The sequence below is a fragment of the Apium graveolens genome, chromosome 7, assembly GCF_009905375.1.
Source record: "Apium graveolens cultivar Ventura chromosome 7, ASM990537v1, whole genome shotgun sequence".
NCBI lineage: Eukaryota > Viridiplantae > Streptophyta > Magnoliopsida > Apiales > Apiaceae > Apium > Apium graveolens.
In genome coordinates, this window is record NC_133653.1 from 141251933 (window position 1) to 141272438 (window position 20506).

General features: G+C 33.8%; 2 protein-coding genes across 3 annotated transcripts; one reads left to right on the forward strand and one right to left on the reverse strand.

Moving 5' to 3' along the window:
* The first annotated feature begins 12605 nt into the window (after positions 1-12605).
* LOC141670677 (cytochrome b-c1 complex subunit 7-like) lies at positions 12606-13988 on the forward strand. 2 transcript variants are annotated; one of them, XM_074476627.1, is made up of 4 exons: positions 12606-12816; positions 13098-13255; positions 13524-13571; positions 13721-13988. In XM_074476627.1, exons 1-4 carry the CDS (start codon positions 12732-12734, stop codon positions 13787-13789), a joined length of 360 nt encoding a protein of 119 aa, XP_074332728.1. In that variant the 5' UTR covers positions 12606-12731; the 3' UTR covers positions 13790-13988. The 2 variants fall into 2 exon arrangements, with proteins under 2 accessions (XP_074332728.1, XP_074332729.1); XM_074476628.1 differs by having other exon boundaries at positions 13524-13559.
* Positions 13989-16668: 2680 nt separating this feature from the next.
* On the reverse strand, positions 16669-20235 carry LOC141670676 (uncharacterized). Its single transcript, XM_074476626.1, has 4 exons — positions 19970-20235; positions 19366-19462; positions 18698-18757; positions 16669-16941 (listed from the first exon to the last, which is right to left on the reverse strand). The coding sequence occupies exons 1-4, from the start codon at positions 20182-20184 to the stop codon at positions 16861-16863; spliced, it is 453 nt and encodes a 150-aa protein (XP_074332727.1). The 5' UTR covers positions 20185-20235; the 3' UTR covers positions 16669-16860.
* Positions 20236-20506: the final 271 nt, after the last annotated feature.

The following is a 20506-nucleotide window of genomic DNA, read 5'->3' on the forward strand; positions in this document are numbered from 1 at the left end:
CAGAAAATCTACTAGAGAACTCAGAGATATCGACAAGTTAAATTGAAGACATGAAGATTGGAGATATCGACAAGCCAAAGTTCACTAGAGAACTCTAAGTTTTCGACAAGTCAAATTTGACTAGAGAAGTCTGAGTTATCGACAAGTCAATATGTCACTAGAGAATTCAGAGATATCGATAAGTCAAAATAAAGATATGAAGATTAGAGATCTCGATAAGCCAAATTCTCTTATAGAGAACTCAGAGACCTCTACAAGTTAAATCAAATATGGAGTATTAGAGATCTCGATAAGCCAATATACTTATCGAGATGTCAAGATCTCTATATGCCTAACTGGAGATCTCGAGGTAAAATATCAAAGTACAAATAGCTGATCAGTTCAATATTCGAGATTAAAAATCAACAAACAATCCAACCAGTTGGATTGACAAGTCTACAAAAAGCATCTTGAAGAGTGTGCAAGATTAAGGGTGAAGATTAACTGACAAAGGAAGATCAAAGGTAACACAGTATGCAAAGATATGCTAAGCCAGAAATGGAAGATATACTTTTCCTAAAATGGAAATGATAAGTGACAGTTTACTAAAGTAAAAAGCATGTCTTATTATACATTGTGTAAACCAGAAGTTAACCATGATATAAAGTTAACACTGTTCCTTTGTTAGGAGTAACAATTAGATCAGAAACTCTTGTATTCTCTCAAGATAGAAGCTAAGCTCTTTAACAAACAAAGAGCCTAGAAATTTTGTTGCAAAACATTCTTAATTTTAGTATAAAATTAAGTGAGTTTTGAAAGATTTGTGTTATTCATAGCTGCATTTTTATTTCTGTTATAACACATCTTACTGCAAGATTTGATTTACTTTTTTCAAAAATCAAAATAGTTCAAGAAAAGCATAAAAACACTAAAACACATTCACCCCCCCCCCCCTCTGTGTGTAATTCATTACCTAACAAGTGGTATCAGAGCAAAATCCGAAAATAAAAAGATTCAAGATCTTGGAAGAATGAATACATAGAAAATCAGTAGCATTAAAATTCCCACCTTTGACAAAGCTATCTACACTTTTTGGAAAAAGAAAATGTTGTTGTTTATCAAGATGGCCAATCCACTCTATATTCAGATTCTCAAAAATGGGTCTTTCATTCCTATGGTTAGAGTTGAGGAATCTACAGATGGTGATATGGTTATTCCAGCTCATTATGCTCCAAAACACCCTGCTGAGTACTCTGAGCCTAAGAAAGAAAAAGTTTCCCTGGATAGCGGCTTGTGGCTTATTTTGATTGAGTCACTTGACAATATAATGTACAACAACATTGTCAAATGTGACACTGCTAAGCAAATCTGGGAAAAGATTAAAATACTCTGTGAGGGAACTGAGGAAGTTAGGTCTAATTAAAGAATGATACTAATTTCACAGTATGAGGGTTTCATGGTTAAGCCAAAAGAAAGTATCACTGATGTGTTTGAAAGGTTTAATAAGCTGATAAATGACTTGAAGCTCCATGACAAATATTATGAAGCTGAAGAAGTGAACTTGAAGTTTTTGCTTACACTCTCTGGCCATTTGGAACAGAAAATTTCAGCAATCAGAGAAGGGAGAGACTTGAGCAGAATAACACTGAAAGTTCTATATGAAATTCTTAAAACATATGAACTAGAAATGATTTAAAGGAAATCATTGATATCTGGTCAAGGACATGTTGTAGATGGTTCAAGTGCTTTAATTGTCAATGAAAGCCAGGCCTCTGATGATGAGCCAAGATCTCAGATTACAGTTGCCTCAGCAAGTGAGCAAAGAAACAATGATTCACAGGAACAAGTCATTCTGGAATTTGAAGACGATGAGTTTTACACCCTATATGAACTTGATGAGCTTGATCAGTCAATGGCCTATCTGGCAAGAAAGTTCTCTAACATTAGAGTAAAGAAGCCAAGATTCTTCAAGGGTAAGGGACAATCATTCAACAAAGACAGTAGCTGGAAAGGAAAAGGGAAGTACACATCTGATAACAAAAATGATTACAAAACTGGATTTGTTGACAGATCAAAAATAAGGTGCTTCAACTGTGATGAGCTAGGTCATTTTGCTACAGAATGTAGGAAACCCAAGAAAGCAAAGAAAGACAAAGCTTATCTTGAATTGGAATCAAAGTATGAAGCTCTTCTGAAGAAACAGCAAAGCAAAGCTTATATTGCAGAGGGAAAAAGTTGGGATGATTCTGATAATGATGAAGATGAGGAAGTTGGAAATTATGCATTAATGGCCTTGGAGCAAGGAGAATCATCCTCATCAAAATCACAGATACCAACTCTCACTACTATTGATTTAAATGTGGGTTAATATAAGGAAACTGTAGAGAAGATGAGCACAGAAATGTTTCACCTACAAGTATGGTTGCTGCTAATGAAGAAGTTAGCAGACTGACAAAGATAAATGAGAAGCTTGAGAATGGGAAACAAGAAGCTGAATTGTTGTAGGTAGAGTTTGAAGCTGTAAGACAAGAAAATGTATATCTAAAGAACAAGCTTAAGTGTGTAAGTGAAATTGAAGCAGTGCTAAGGGAAAAACTGGAAAAGAATGAGGTGAAGTTGAAGTCCTTCAAGAATGCATCTGAATTGGCTGGACAATACCATGAGAAAAACAACCCATGTGAAAATATTTCTATTGGTCTTAATTATGATGCCTTGAACAGCAACAAGAAAAATATAGGTGACAAGGGAAAAGCAACAGAGAATGAAAATGTTCCAACAATCTTTAAAAAGGTTGACTCGCCTATGTTCAAGGCATGTGAAGTTAACTTCAGGGAAGAAGAGTTGATTATTAAGCAAGAAATTGCTGATGAAGATAATGAGAAGAAAAATGCAGAACCAAGTCAATCTTTTAAAGCTGAAGAAAAGCTCATGGACAGCCAAGGTTCCAAGATACCTGTCAAAGAAACCAAAACTGAAGATGCAAGAAAGAAGAAGAAAAATAGAAATGGGAAAATTGGGATAAACGAAAGCAACAACTTTGATTATGTTGCAGATGCTCCAAGAAAGAAATGTGAAAAATGTGGCTCAGTGAATCATCTAACTCACCTTTATAAAAAGGTTGTTAGCAAGCTAATTAAAGGAGCCTGCAAATACAATGAAGCAAATGCAAAAGATCCCTACTCATTATGTGACAAGTTTGATTGCATCCCTTGCAATTTAAAAGTGATGAAAAGTTGCCACAAACTGATAGTAGACCTTAAAGAAACAAAATTGGGTTTACATCAAATAGGGAAAATGCATAACAGTCAATGAGTTCTATTTTATTTGAAAGTACTCATTCTACTTCTGCTAAATCAATTAACAAGAAGAAAGTACCCAACACTGCTTGGGTTGCTAAACACATTTAAAACTTATTGTGTGCAGGGCAAAATGAAGAAGGTCATATGGATCATAGACAGTGGGTGTTCCAGACATATGAGAGGTGATAAGGCCCTGTTATCACAGTTTGAGGAGAAGGCTGGCCCTTTGGTGACCTCTGGAGACAACAACAAAGGATTCACAATGGGATATGGCAAGATTGTTTCTGGAAATGTTGTCATTGATGATGTAGCACTGGTAGCTGGTCTTGAAGTGAATTTTCTCAGTGTTAGTCAATTTGCAGACAAAGCTTTTGAAGTTTTATTCAACAAAGAAGAATGCACTTTTATCAGCAAGAAAACTGGTGAAGTTGCTCTGAAAGGAGCAAGAAAAGGAAGCTTGTTTGTTGCAGACTTGGACTCAACAAATAAGGAAGGTATTTGTTGCTTCTACACCAAGGAATTAGAAGAACAAAGCAAGTTATGGCATAAAAAGTTGTCTCACTTGAATTTCAAGGCAATTAACACCTTGATCAAAAAGGAGTTAGTAAGAGATATGCCTAATCTGGAGTTTGCTCAAGTTGAAGTTTGTGAAGCTTATCAGAAAGGAAAAATGAAAAAACTGTGAATTCTATAAGTGCACCATTGTAACTTATTCACATGGATTTGTTTGGACCATTAAATGTCTTATCAATTTCAAGGAACAAATATGCACTTGTGATGGTGGATGATTTCTCAAGATACACTTGGGTAGAGTTCATGCACTCTAAAGATGAGACTCCACACATCATAATTGAGCACATCAAGAAGATAGAAAAATAGGCTAAAGATCATAATTGTGTAAAAAGATTGAGAAGTGATAATGGAACAGAATTCAGGAATGTAACATTGAGTGAATTCTGTAAAAATAAAGGCATTGTTCAAGACTTCTCAGCAGCTAGAACACCTCAACAAAATGGAGTAGTTGAAAGGAAGAACAGAACATTAGTTGAAGCTGCTAGAACAATGCTGCAAGATGCCAAGTTGCCAACAAGTTTCTGGGAAGAGACTGTTAACACTTCATGCTACACTCAAAACAGATTTCTTATTAACAAGGCTCATGGAAAATCACCTTACTCAATCATGTCTAAGAGAAAGCCTATTGTAAAGCATCTTCATGTATTTTGAAGCAAGTGTTAAATTTTGAAAGACAACTCTAAATATGTGGGAAAATTTGACTCAAAAGTTTTTGAAGCAATTTTTATGGGATATTCATTGGAGAGAACTGCCTACAAAGTTTATGTGATTGATTAAAAGAAGATTATGGAAATTACAAATGTGACTTTTGATGATGACAAGTGTCCAGGCTTGGAATGTCATGATGAAAATGAAGCTGAAGCCCTTGCATTTGAAAACCTCAATATTGATAGTGATTCTGATGGTGAAGATGAAGTCAATACACAACTGATGTTGAATGAAGAGTCTGCTGAATAGGAAAATCATGGGAATGGAAGCTCATCTCAAACACCTGAATTTGATAGCACAAACTCATGGGGAGAAAGTGAAGAAGGATCTAGCAGTCATACCATTAATGAAAAAAAATGATAAAGGTACAAGTCAACAAACTCATACAAAGAAGTGGTATAGAAGTCACACTAGAGAAGAAATTATTGGTGATCTTACTGCTGGTGTGAGGACTAGAAGTGCAACTGCTAATGAGTGCCTACATACATGCTTTCTGTCTCAAAAAGAGCCCAAGAAAACTGAAGAAGCTCTAATGGATCCTGATTGGACATCTACAATGCAAGAGGAGCTTATTCAGTTTGAAAGAAATAAAGTTTGGGTGTTGATTCCTGCACCAAAGAATAGAAGCATTATTGGAACAAAATGGGTGTTTAGGAACAAGATGGATGAAAATGGTATAGTTACCAGAAACAAGGCAAGTTTGGTCGCAAAAGGCTACTCACAAGAAGAAGGAATTGATTATGATGAAACGTTTGCTCCAGTTGCAAGACTTGAAGCAATAAGGATTTTCCTAGAATTTGCTGTAAATTCAAATTTTAAAGTGTATCAAATGGATGTCAAGAGTGCCTTCCTAAATAGTGAGTTAGAAGAAGAGGTTTATGTGCAACAGCCACCTGGCTTTGAAGATCCAAAATTTCCAAATTTTGTGTACAAGATACTCAAGGCTCTATATGGACTAAAGCAGGCACCTAGAGCTTGGTATGATACATTGTCAAAATTTCTACTAAAACATGGTTTTACTAGAGGTACTATAGCCAAGACTCTCTTTTTCAAGAAACATAGTGAAAATATGATCCTAGTTCAGATCTATGTGGATGATATCATCTTTAGATCTACAAATGAAAAGCTTTGCCAAAGATTTTCCAAGCTTATGCAGAGTGAATATGAAATGAGTATGATGGGGGAATTAAGTTACTTTCTTGGACTACAAGTCAGTCAAAGAAGTGATGGAATCTTCATCAGCCAAACTAAGTATGTTAAAGATTTATTGAAAAAGTTTGGCATGGTTGATTGTTCACCTGCATCTATACCTATGTCTATTGCAATGAAGTTGGATGAAGATAGAAAAGGCAAGAGTGTAGATATTTCGAGCTATAGAGGGATGATTGGATCATTGCTTTACTTAACTACAAGTAGACCAGACATCATGTTTGCAACATGTCTATGTGCAAGATTTCAAGCCAATCTAAAAAAATCACATTTGATGGCTGTAAATAGGATTTTTAGATACTTGAAGGGGACTCCAAACTTGGGATTATGGTATCCTAAGGGAACTGGTTTTGAAGCTGTTGGCTACATAGATGCAGATTTTGCTGGATGCAGGGTTGACAGAAAGAGTACTAGTGGAAGCTGTCAATTTCTTGGACAAAGACTTGTATCCTGGTATAGCAAGAAACAACAATATGTATCAACTTCTACAGCAGAGGCTGAATACATAGCTGCAGGAAGTTGTTGTGCTCAAGTGCTTTGGATTAGTAATTAGCTAATGGATTATGGTCTAGTGTTACACAAAATTTCTATCATGTGTGACAATACTAGTGCTATATCTATAGTAGCTAATCCAGTTAATCATTCTAGAACAAAGCACATTGATGTAAGGTACCATTTTATAAGAGAACATGCTACAAATGGTACCATTGGGCTCATTTTTGTTCCAACAGAAAAACAATTAACTGACATTTTTACTAAACCTATAATTGAAGCAACTTTCACTAGACTTGTAGGTGAAATTGGAATGCTTAATTCTAGAACTCAGCTAATGTGTTGCAGCAGATTAATTTCTAATAAATCAAAATTAATTTGATTTAATTGAAAATTAACTGAAATATGAATTATAAATATTTCAGAAATCTCTACATATTTATTTTTCAAAACAAAAATTTAACTTGGAATTTTTCAAAATTCTAACTGCTAAGTTGTTAATTTACATCTTTAATATATAAAATTAAGACAAGGCAGACTTAAACTGTTCAAAAGTATATAGAGAACTGAGTTCTCGATAAGTCTAATTGACTTATCGACAAGTCATTTTAAGATTTCTCAAATAAGTTCTCGATAAGTTTTATTATGACTTATCGATAAGTCATTGTAGAGTTCTCTACAAGTGTTAACTTATAGAGTTTTCTACAAGAATTATTTTTAAACTTATCAATAACTTAAAACTGAAATAATTTAATCTGATAAATTATTTTGGTAAAATACTTTTGGCAAAATTATTCTAATTTTATTTTGAATTTATTCAAATAAAAATTAGAATCAAATTCACTCCATTTTGGACAAACTGGATATTTATTTAACATCTCGATAAGTTAATTTTTTAGTTATCTACAAGAATTAACAAAATAACTTATCGATATGTCTTTCTTTTCTTAAAATGACTTCTCGATAGACAAATTCCAAACGTCTATTTTTGAGTTCTCGACAAGTCATTTGCTTTTACTATAAATACCCAGACATCTCGATACACATACATACTTACAACTTTCGAGATCTCAAGTGACCTAGCTTTTCAACCCAAAATCAATTACTCTCTCGTTTTTGCTCCTTTCTCACTAATTTTGCTTACCCATTCACTCTCACTAAACACAAATGGCACTCAATGTTGTTAGAACTACTATCCCAAAGAAAGGAACTAACTACCTAGTTTTTAGTGATGCTAACCAAGCCCCTGATAGTTTCAAGGGGTTTGTAAAATTTTAGTCTAAATCTTATCTTGCAGGAGCTTTAACTGATAACCCAGTATTGTACTTGGATGTGCTGCATGAGTTTTGGACAACAGATGTGGTAAGGACTGCTATGAATGACAACTCTGTATCTCTGGTGGTAACTTGCTCAGTTGGAGGCCAACAAATTGAGTTTAATGAGCAAGATGTGAACATAGCCTTGGGTCTTCCAACTGCAAACTTGGTGGAGGTGCCAACTTCTGATGAATTGACTGAGTTTATGGACTTCATCAACTACGGTGGAAGAATCAACTTGTCAAGCGTGAACATGACTAATTTAAGGAAGGAATGGTCTTTTGTATTTGATTCTGTGGTAAGGGCCTTCACATGCAGGAAGACAGGGTATGTCAACATTTCAAGGTTCATGTTTAAGATCCATTTAGTGGGTGTTAGTAAACCTAGCTTACTAAGTGTTGTTTATGAAATCTTGATGATTAAGTTAAGTAGATTTAAGGTTGGTTGTTGTTGCCTCAAGAACATGATGTTCTTGAGAGGAGTTTGTGTGTTGATGATGATATGATGATTGTTGGTGGTTGTGTTGATAGTTAAGGCATAAACGAAACCCCGATCGTAAACGTAACTTCGTTAAAAACAACAAACTGTAACTTTAAGTTTCTGCAGAAAGTCTCGAAGTTGTAAACTGTATATTCTTTAGAAATAACCTTTTTTAAGATAGACAATATTATAAGGATCGTTTAGGCGCTTGAATCGCTTAATTCTGATTTACGGATCAAAAGTTATGATCGTTTTAGTAAAAGTGTTTTACGCGACAAAAACTGCTACAAATCACGAACTTTGAAAATATAAAGGATAGACTTAAAAGTATTCATAAATCATGAAATTTTTACAGAGAGTAAAATCTGGAGTTTACTAACTTTCACAAAAATTTCAAGGGAAAATAATGATTTTTCAATTTTATAAAAATGTCGGAGCCGAGACCGCGTGAGTAGAAACCGTAAGAATCCTTAAGCGGAGCCGACAACGATAATGAGAATGAACTCAAGATACTTAGGAAAATGAAGTGACCATAAAGTGTTTATGACTTAAAAGAAATGTTAAGGGTAGTATGAGGTGAGAGGGTGTATAATGAGTAGCGCATGAGTGCGAATTACCGTGAATTAGGACGGAACCTAACGAAATGAAATGTGTTTATAGTTATAGATTTCCGAGCGGAACCTAGAGCATCCTCCATCTCGAGATACCCAGGCAAGTTTACAAACCCAACTCCATTTTACTGTTGTGTTGTGAAAAGATTGTTTTACTATCATCGCATAAATACTATGTTTGCCATGACACGTAGTTTTGAATTTTCGCATGATATAGCGATGTTGTACGATAAGTATATATCGTGAAATGTTATTTCGCTTTAAGCGTAATGTATGATAGAAGACCGAGGGTCGGTCGGGATTTAAGATAAACCCCGGGAATCATTCCGGAGATATTATAGGACGGATATAAGTCCATAATAGTACATTTTAAAGGGACTCATCGTCCACTTACGAAACATTAAAACACCTCGAAATTTTAAAACGATTTCCCAATGAGCATATTCCCTCAACTATATTTTATTGATCGGATATTAAATATTATATATGTATTCCTTTATTATAGGAGTAGTATACTTCAACGTTTATTTATTTCAAACCCGATTAATCATTATAGATTATTAATTATGTAAACACAAACTAGTTGAGGAACACTATTTAAATAAATCTTTTAAAAGAATAACTCATTCGAGGTATGATGAATATCAATTATCATTTAATTATTTATAGACTACTATTTAATTAATGATTATTTATTTAAGGATTGTTATTGATTTAAAGATCATAGATCCTGATATACCTTCTGATTTAGAAGTATCATTCGAATAATTTCAGATCGTCGGTGAATATTATCCCGACTTATTATTATATTGAATATAGTTTCAAGAAGAAACTTTTCCCCTTATTAATTATCTGTTGACAACGGTCAACTCACATCCCTAGTACTTCCTCCGAAATTCTCGGAAGTACGTATATACATATATATACACTTATATTCTAAAAAGATAAATAATCTCTATCAACAAGCAAAACGCTTGGGGAACTTCGATGTGGTTCAAGTTCCCGGGATGGATAGAATTCTGTTGAAGGACAATGGAGGGGTAGACTCTGGTACTACGTGTGCTGGATGGGCTACCAAAGGTACCGCGGGCGAAGGTAATTTGTGTACTCAGGAACTTGTGAAGTATGTGTATACCCGAAAATGGGACACGTAGCCCGAATGCGGCCAGGGTGATACCCGAGAGATGACGGTATTAGTCATTTTACTAGTAAAGAAGGTTACTTTCCGTAGGACGAATGATCACCGCATGCGGTGGTTCCTGTGAGATGTCCAAAATCTTCCAATTGGAATTGATATGCAATACCGTAACCCAAGCCTAGGTGCTGGGATTACTATGAAGGTATTCGCAGGTTATAAAAACCCCTTAAAAGAATTATTCTCATAAGAGGGTGTGGGACACCGAGAAATCTACTTTTAAATAAAACATATATATAATATATGATGTTATTATACAGTCATTTTCATACTGTACATTATTATGCTGAGCATCTTAGCTCACACTTATTTTCTTAAATTGACACAACACAACAGTGAATCAAGATGCCTGCCATGAGAACCACAGCCAGGAAACGGGTAGGAAATGGCCAGATGTTCCGTAGATTGTTTGGTCCAGTACCTCAGGTAGTCGGAATAAGCTGGATTAGTTTTCAGTTGTTTATAGTTCGATTTATTTATAAGTATGGTTTATGTAAAATAAGAAATAAGAAGCGTATATTCGACCGGCGGATTAACCTTACTTAAAGGTCACCCCCGGTAAGACTAATTACATTTGGGTTGTAATAAAATTTCTCTAGTGATGATGGTTCGTTTCCAAGACAATAACCTGTAGTGTGTGTGTGTTAAGTGTGGGGTCGTGAAGCGTGAGTATTTACATATCGTAGTGTGAGTTGTGTAAGTTTAGATAGCGTGGCTTCCGAGACTCCTGACCCCGGGTTTTGGGGCGCCACAACTAGAGAACTCTGAGTTGTCGACAAGTCAATATGTCACTAGAGAACTCGTAGATATCGATAAGTCAAAGTGAAGATATGAAGATTAGAGATCTCGATAAGCCAAATTCTCTTATAGAGAACTCAGAGACCTCTACAAGTCAAATCAACTATGGAGTGTTAGAGATCTCGATAAGCCAATATACTTATCGAGATTTCAAGAGCTCTATATGCCTAACTGGAGATCTCGAAGTAAAATTTCAAAGTACAAATTGCAGATCAGTTCAATATCCAAGATTAGCAATCAACAAACAATCCAACCAGTTGGATTGACATGTCTACAAAAAGCAGTTTGAAGAGTGTGCAAGATCAAGGCTGAAGATTAACTGACAAAGAAAGATCAAAGTTAACACAGTATGCAAAGATATGCTAAGCCAGAAATGGAAGATATACTTTTCCTAAAATGGAAATGACAAGTGACAGTTTACTAAAGTAAAAGGCATATCTTATTATACATTGTGTAGACCAGAAGTTAACTGTGATATAAAGTTAACACTGGTTCTTTGTTAGGAGTAACAATTAGATCAGAAACTCTTATATTCTCTCAAGATAGAAGCTAAGCTCTTTAACAAACAAAGAGTCTAGAAATTTTGTAGCAAAACATTCTTAATTTTAATATAAAATTAAGTGAGTTTTGAAAGATCTGTGTTATTCATAACTGCATGTTTTATTTATGTTATAACACATCTTATTGCAAGATTTGATTTACTTTGTTCAAAAATCAAAATAGTTCAAAAAAAGCATAAAAACACTAAAACACATTCCCCCTCTGTGTAGTTCATTACCTAACAACTTCCTCTACCAATTTAAATTCTATTTCATATCGAACTCTATATCATTATTAATTAATATTAAAGTCAATTTCTTCTACCAAATATAAATTCTAATTCATATTTAGTTATATATTATTCTAATTGATATTTCGGTATTTAGTTATATATTATTCTAATTGATATTTCGGACTAAATTATTTTAAGCAAACTAAATATAATTAGTTGAATTTGGTTGATATAATGTGCATCGGGTTAAGACAAAATAATAAATACTACTGATACGGCTAAAATAACTATAATATTGAACTAGAATAAACAAAATAATATAGATTAGTCATCTAAGATAAAAAAATATTATATAATTGATCCAAAATAACACAAAATTATAATTATAATTCGACCAACTAAAACAAAATCATATATACTAATTATCCGTGCTAAAACAAAATTATCCTATTGATTCAGACATAAAAAACTAAAATTAAACTAAAAATAATTAGTTAAATTTGGTGGTAGTAATGAGCCTTGGGCTAAAAAAAGTAATCTAAACCACTGATATGGAATAAATTAAAATAATATCATATTAAACATAATTCGTATCTTATTGATATAAACCAAAAATGAACTTTTAACTAAACATAATAATAATAATAATAATTATTATTATTATTATTATTAATATTATTATTATTAAACACACATAAAATGATCAATAAAAGTATATCGTTCAATCAGTATCATTGTCCTATTCAAATAACTCTTATAGTTTATAGATTAAGTAATAATATCTCTAAAATAATATTTTTGTTAAGGTTCCAAAATTATGGAGATATATTGTATTTCTACTCTAAAAAACTATAAAATCGCTATAATAATACTATTTTTCACCAGTAACAAGGCTATTTATCTTATATAGATTTAACTGTTTAAAAAAACTATGAATATATACGTTTATTAATATAATTATCATGAAGTAATATTATTTAAAAAAATAAAACTAAAACAATTTAATAAACAATTTTAAGAATTAAATTTATTTTTATTTTTAAAATATAATATTAAAAAAAACACTGTACATCCGTGCATAACATGGCATTTAAACTAGTTGAAACTAATAAAAAAAAACAATCTATATTAATGTGTGCTTTGTTGCCTCGGTTACTGAGCCAACGGAAATGAAGCCGCTCTCAGTGTACATACCTACAACAAATGAGCCTCATCATATCATATCACAATCCTGGACTTACATAGACAAGCATCAATAATTTACATATCTCCATAAACGTAACAAAGAAGAGAAGAAAAATGCTGAAATGGTTGGGCAATCCGGTTAAAAATCCGCTTGCAAAAATACACAAGGCTGCTGTGGATCGTAGCATCCGTCCTTTGGGTTAGCATTTTATCACAACATTTCAATTCCTTCCTCTCTCTTTTTTTTTTTTGTTATATCAAGGGCGCGCCTAGACTAAACCCCGAGAATGATAACACATTATCCCACAGTCATGATCATGGAGAGTCGAACCCTAGATAGCCATTTTACATTTCATTCACTATTATTTAAATCTTGAATGCGAATGTGTTTACTATATGTCCTTTTGTGTTTGTAAAGGGTTTTTGATTAATTATGATAATGTGTGCATATTGTATGTTTATGTTTGTGTTTGAATATAGGTTTGCGATACGATGATTTGTACGATCCTCTGTTTTCTTTGGACGTCAAGGAAGCTTTGGATCGACTTCCGGAAGAGGTTGTTGAAGCTCGAAACCAGCGTCTTAAGCGTTGCATGGACCTCAGTATGAAGCATTCTTATCTCTCTAAGGAGATGCAGGTACTGTTCCTTTTTTATTGACTCTCTCATTGTTTCAGAAATTCTTAGTTTGCTTTCGTACTGCTCTTCAAATGAAGATCAAATTTAATTAGTGTCTTAATCTTCACAATATATGTTTAGCTTAACATCTAACTCAGGATCATGATATTATATTTAGTAATGGTAAAATGTTGTTTTCAAATTGTTCTTTGGTTTAGAGTCTTTACAACAGATTATTAATGGAGAAGTTGGATTTTTACAACTATCATTTCCTCCAATTCATTCACAGGCAATGCAGACACCATTTAGAAGTTATATTCAAGAGGTGATGGTTGTTGTAAGTTCTTAAACTTGAAATACGGTTTATATTAGTATTTTTGTTAAATTAAAATTATTGAATTATATTTTAAATATGGTGTGATGATTGATATGCTAAACGCGGTGTCAGAAAGTTACTAAGTTGCTTCTTGGCCTGTGTTCTTGAAGGTACTCCGGGAAAAGGCTGAACGTAAAGCTCTGAATGCTTTGCCCCTCTACCAGCGCACCATTCCTTGATTCATTTGTTTGCATTACAACTTGTTTCCTTTGGCTAATAACTACTTCTTAGTTGAAAATGCTATTCATCTAATAATCTATAGACTGAAACAGTCAGAAGTCATCATATATGTATGCTTCTGCAATGACTCTATTTCTTACTGTTTTCCAAGAATAAATTATATTTCTCATGGAAACACTACTTTGTGTTTGTTGATCAGGGCGCTGCATGTCTTTACTGAGACTAAGATTTAGTGATTTATATTCACATGCACATTTTCTACAATTTGTTGCAAATTCCTTGAACATAATACTTTAACTAGCATTATAGCACGTGCAAGACACGACCTAGTTGCTTCTCCCTCTTCACTCTTCTTCGCTCAAGAATCAATATAGCTCCTGAATGATGCTTTCGAACATGCTCTCTGGAACCAGATTTGCTAAGAATCTGTAGAAGAGATCTATACGCTCCAACTGTAGTCACTTGTCACTGTAACCTTACAACAAAATAAGGAGGCAGCAAATTCCGGCCTTAAAATAACACATGTTCTTATAATAGATGAAAATAGATAGTTTATTTTATATATAAAAAAAAACCCATAACCAGCTAACAGTAACATCTTCAGGCTCCAATGTATTCAGCTCAGTTGGTTAGAAGATTCAAAAATGGTATTCTATTCTCACAATCCCAAAAAGCGCTAGAAGGGCGAGGTCAAAACTGGTAGCCATACAAGTGATCCAAAACATGACCATGACCATGACCATGACCATGACCATGACCACTAATCAATTGAAACTAAGACCATTAGGAAACCCAAAGAAGATAAATTACGTACGTACATCCAAGTTTATTCGTGGCACCTTTCAGTAATGGAAATTCCGTTGGAAATGACCATCTTGTGAAAGACTTGTTCGACAAAGTGAAAGTAAGTACATCTCCAAACACAAAGAAGTGTAGAATCCCAAAAGGCCAGCAAAGAGACCATGTGCATTCCAGTGTAAAACCACAGATGATTGTTGCCAGCATAGATGGAGGGATCTTCAAGGGTCTGAGGTTAATTTCCGGTGGGTATTTTCCGTGATAAATCTAAATTCAATAAACCACTAACATCCATGAACTCTTCTGGAATCTCTCCTCCTATATTGTTGTCTGACAGATCAATGGAAAACAGATACCCGAGGGAGCTCTCCTGAAAACTTGTTGTTTTGAGAAAATTAAAGTCGACAAGGACTTGCGTATTGCATAAAAAAACAGGAAATTTACCGGACAAGCGGTCATTTGATAGTGCGCTAATGTATTCAAGGCCATTTGGAGCTGCTGAAACTGATGACAGCCGTTTGAAATTGATGCCATTGTCAGATAAATCAATAGATTTGACCCGAGATAAGAACACACTCACAGACCAAACAGCTGGAATGAAATCTGATATGAAAAATAATCGACCTGTCTATGTGTTTGGAGCCAGCAGGGAAATTTGGGCCACACTTTCAAGGACTGCAGGTATATATATATATATATATATATATATATATATATATATATATATATATATATTATCTGAGCTGAAATAGAGGAACCCATTTCGAACTAACATTCAACACTAAGTTAGACCGTGAAGAAATATACAAGTTAGCCAGCTTCATGAGGTTAACAAAATGATCCAAAAGAAACAACTGTTCTATATTTGATAGTTCTCCAATGCATTTAGGAATGCTTCCACTCAGTTGATTAATAAAAATGTACAATATTTCTAACTTCTGCGGTTGGCAAAACAAAATGTTTCCGGGAGACAACCACTCAATTCATTTGTTTGTGAATAAAGGTGTGTAAGTTGTGTGGGATTGCCCATCTCGCAGGGAATTGAATAATTTAGTCTATTAGAGGAAAGATCAAGCCTCAAAAGTGACTTGAAATTTCCAATAGATCGAGGAATCAAGCCTTGGAAATCATTGAAAAAAAGATCAAGTGTAGAAAGTGATGTCAAATTTCCCATCTGGTCAGGAATACAACCTTGAAAATTAGTGTGTGAAATATCAAGATTAGTGAGAGATGTCAAAGCCCCTAAAGTTTCTAGGATAATCCTTGAAAGTTATTATAGCTGAGAATAAGATTAGTGAGAGATGTCATATTTCTAATGGAATTAGGAATTTGGCCATTAGATTGGTTAGGACCAAGTGTAAGATTTTCAATGTTACTGTTGTTTAAAACCCATTAAGGAAAAGAAGAATTGAGATAGTTGTAACTAAGATCAAGTAAAACAAGAGATGCTAGATTTACAAAAAGTGGGATATGAATTCGACATTTTGAGGCAGGTGGAAGTTGCTCATCACGAAGTACTGAAATTTAACTAGGAAGCATGCTGATGGGCCGCCGGAAACAAATTGTTGGCGCCAGAAAGACCTACACCGGAGAGATCTAAGTGTTCCAACAAAGAAAGCTTTGATAACCACCCCATATACCCTATCATCAATGCTTAACAGAGAATTACCATTTAAATCAAGGCACCTTAAACTTGAAAGATTTCTTAAATGACGCAGAACAAACCCTTTAATTTTTTTAGGTTTTTTCTATTTTGGATGAACGTGAATGGGGTAGATGATTCTACTTTAGAAAATTATTGAGGATGAATATTTTTGGAAAATTTGATTTGTTGTACTAACTCTTGCTCTGATTCTGTAAGATTACAGAATTCTAATCTTTAAGAGATGCTTGATGCTGCTTGATTAATTGTTTTCATTTCCAGGTTAAGTTTCAAGTTTTGACACAAGAGGCGGTTGTGGCATTTTTAAATTTTAAAATATTAACAAATAAGCCAGTAAACCTAAAAGGCAATGGGGGCTGCAGGATTAGCACAAAGATGATGACACAAATTTATAGACATGTTTGAAAAGAACACAACTGAGAACATTTAAGGAAGTTCAGAAGGAAATTAGGAAGCAAAGATAAGGAACATAGTTGCTGAACTACCATGCTAAAACCACATGAAGCTAATAACTAGTTTATCTAGGAAATCGTTAGATGACTACCAAGTTGGTTTAGTCCATTTTCACTGCATTGATACAAAAACGAATTTTCAAATCACTGGCATTCCTTACTTCAGCTTGTCAAGAATGTCAGATATGACCTGGTCCATGTCAAGTGCCCTCATTGGTTGAAAAGGCCTCTTCATATCCTGCAATAGTAGGCATCCAATTCCTTTTTTGTTAGCTTGCCATGCAAAAAGTTCATTACAAGTACATTGAAATGGCACAAACAATAAACATACAGTAAAGAATGTTGTTGTACGAAGTTCAGGCATGGATGTATTAGTCAAAGATTTTTTGGTCATCAACATGTTGGCAAAACATGACAAACATCAGTAAATAAATATATATGAAGGTAAACAATTGTGAGATTGTCGATGAAAATCCACTAAATTAGATAAACCAATCTGCAGATTTAAGTAAATTGGTGATTTTTGTCCATTAAGACAATGAATATTTGTACTTTAAAGTTCTACAAAGCATGAAATGGGAGTCTAAATATTAATTTTAAGTAGCAAAAAAACAAAAGAAACTTCTAAGTAGCAAAAAAACAAAAGAAACTGTTTGGTTTCTTTTGTTCTCCACAACCAATCTACCTCAAACAGAACAATTAAACACCAATAGTAATTTACCGTATATCAATAAGAAAGAAGCCAAAAAATGCACAAGGGTGTCAACTATATGGAGTAAATAAAACGAGGAGTTCTTAGTAATAAACTTTCCCAAATGTAGTGGGTGACTAATATGTGACTAATTTTATCATTCGTTCCAGACCAATCCCATTTTACTACTTAAAACCAAAGGATAAAGCAATCCAGGGTTCTACTGGCCTATGGTCGAAATACGTGCTTTATTTAAGTACTTAAAAGTAAGCAGTAAAAACACAAATCCATGCAGTTATAAGTTAAGAGCAGGAAATAAAGGACAAAAAAGATCACATAAATTTACTTAGTTCAGTAAATATGACATACATCTACAGATGCATGCACTGATTTGTCAGTGATATACCCCACTCTTACATATATTACAATTACAAGAGATGTATTCGTGAACGAATTAATCCATTCAAACTCCCACTTGGCATTGATGAAATATTCTGTTGGAACTTTAAGTGGTACTAATATATATAAACAATAGATATGCTATGTGTAACCTTCGACTAGACAAAGAAGTGATGTTTTTGGTTGAATCGGTCAACTTGAAAGCTGTGTGCATATTTATTGGAGCAGAAGGTGAGTATTATGAACTTCCTAATACATTTCTACATATCTACCCTAGTAGCAATCCTCAGCTGCAATGCACTACTTCTAACATAATAAATATGCTAACCATCAACTAGACAAAGACGTGATGTTTTTCGTTGAATGTGCATGATCATAGAAACAGAAGGTGGGTAATCATATACTTCATAACATGTTTTTACACATCCACCCTGTTAGACATGCTTAGCTGCAATGCGATGCTTTTCACCAGATTCCAAAATGATAACATAAACCCAAACTAGATAAAATGACCAGTAACTCGTCAACAAAAGGAGGAAGAAAATATTAACTCTATAAAAGGCGACCGCTGTTGTAGCCTAGTAGATACTTTTAACATGAAGTCAAGGGTTCAAGTGTCAGTGGAGACAAAAATGTCTGCTATCATCACCACTTTTGCTACCACTCTCTCAGGCAAGATCTCTCAACGCATGCTATTCTAGATATATGATCTAGTTGAATGTTTCAGGCTTTCAACACACATAATACGCTACAATTTTAGTTTCGCTTTTGAGGCACCCGAGTTAGTTTCTGACATAGTTGATGTTATACTAGTAACTAATATATGTATTAAACCATGGATTCATAATTCATTACAATAAATGAGTAACAAAAGGCATGATTTGATAGTCTATAAGAATTTTACCAGAAGACTAATGAATATCTCTCCGCCTTCTTCACGCACCTCAAAACATCCCCTTCTCGGCTGCAATGAAGAAAGAAGTGTATATTTATGAAGAAAAAAAAAGGATATTAAAACAATAAAACACTCAACAATCTAAAATAATTATATAACATATGTACATGATAACATTAATTACTCAAGTTGCTTAGAAGTCACAAATAATTGCATTATAACTAATCTAAAAGAAATTATGACATTTGCCAGAGGGTCTGATCATATCTAAGTGATATCTAGTCACTTACCAATAATTTAAGACAATAAATACACTTGATTTTAGTTCAATACATTATATCTGTCCAATATATATAAAATCAATATTTGTCAAGGGAGCATACAAAATCTAAACCAACAAGACAAAATGACACATACAATGACCTTCACTTTGAAAGTAAAAAAACAGTCAGAGAAGCAGGCTTTACCTTAATTAGTGATTTAGTTTCTCAAAACAAAAATGAAATTTCAAAAAATACTTTTTGAGTAAATTATTAATTTTATTATTACTATTATTATTATAGGTAATCACTTTAAAACACTTATATACGGAGGCCTATTGCTAGAAGTTAGCAACAGAGTTGGAGGCGGCACTAATAGTACAAGGAATTTCATTGAAAGTATATGGTGATGGATACCTTTTCCGGATTCACAAGCACGTTGATCCCTGGGATGCCATTTTCTAAGGCATCCTTGACTTTGGTAGCCCTCATCTTGAATTGATTGCATTGTGTGCTAAAGGCAAAAGAGAGAAAGTATATAAGTAATCATAAATAGGGAGAGCAATACTCCTTGCAACTAATAAATTGAATCAAATAAAATGAAACAGATAAAGCATGAGACTTTTACCAATCAAACCTCTCAGCCGTTACAACAGTGGTACTTATGAAACAGATAAAATTTGATTTTGTTATATAAAAATGAATTGGTCCAGAGTAAATTGTGTTTAACAAAAGAATGCACGCAGGTTCTTATAGGTAATTCCATTTACATTTACAGCATGAATGAAAGAACAAAAAGGGGGGGGGAATAAATTAGTCAAAGAACAATTAGAAAATGTGGGTTTATAAATTAGTCAAAGAATAATTAGAAAATGTGGGTTTATAAATTGATAAGTAAAGACTAGAGGGTAATAAAGAATAAGTTTAAAAGCAATGAACATAGCAAAAGCAAAAAAAGAAAGAAAGAGAAGAGAAATGTAAGACAAGGGGGTAAAAGAGAGAAAGGGGGGGGGGGAATTACCAACGCTCGATGATAACAGTCTTAGAAGGAAGTTTAGAGGGCATTGGTTTGGGAGGCTTATTGAGAACGTGTGTTTTAGCCTTTTTCTTGGCAGGAGGAGAAGGAGGGGGAGGGCCACTTGCACTTGTTTTAGCTTTGCTGCTGCTGCTTCTGGTCACTCTTGTACTAGCAACACCTGCCGCCTTCTCATCGTTGCTGCGTTTCTTGGGCGCCATCTCTCTCTCTCTCTTCTTTCTTGCTCTACCTAAACCTAAACTTCCTTTGGAGGCCAAATACTAATACAAACACTCTTTCTATATTCTCAACCCCCATCTCCCGCCATTTTCAAATGGACGGTCTGGATTATCCCTCACCACTCCCCAAAAATTTCACCCACTTTATTACGTGACCACTCATATGCCCATCAAAATAATACTCCTTTTTTACCGCTCAATTTCATCATTTTTTAATTAAAATTAAAAATTAATCTTATATCTATTTCAAAAAATTATTCGTATATTATATAAAAAACTGAAAAATTAATATTAAAATAGATAA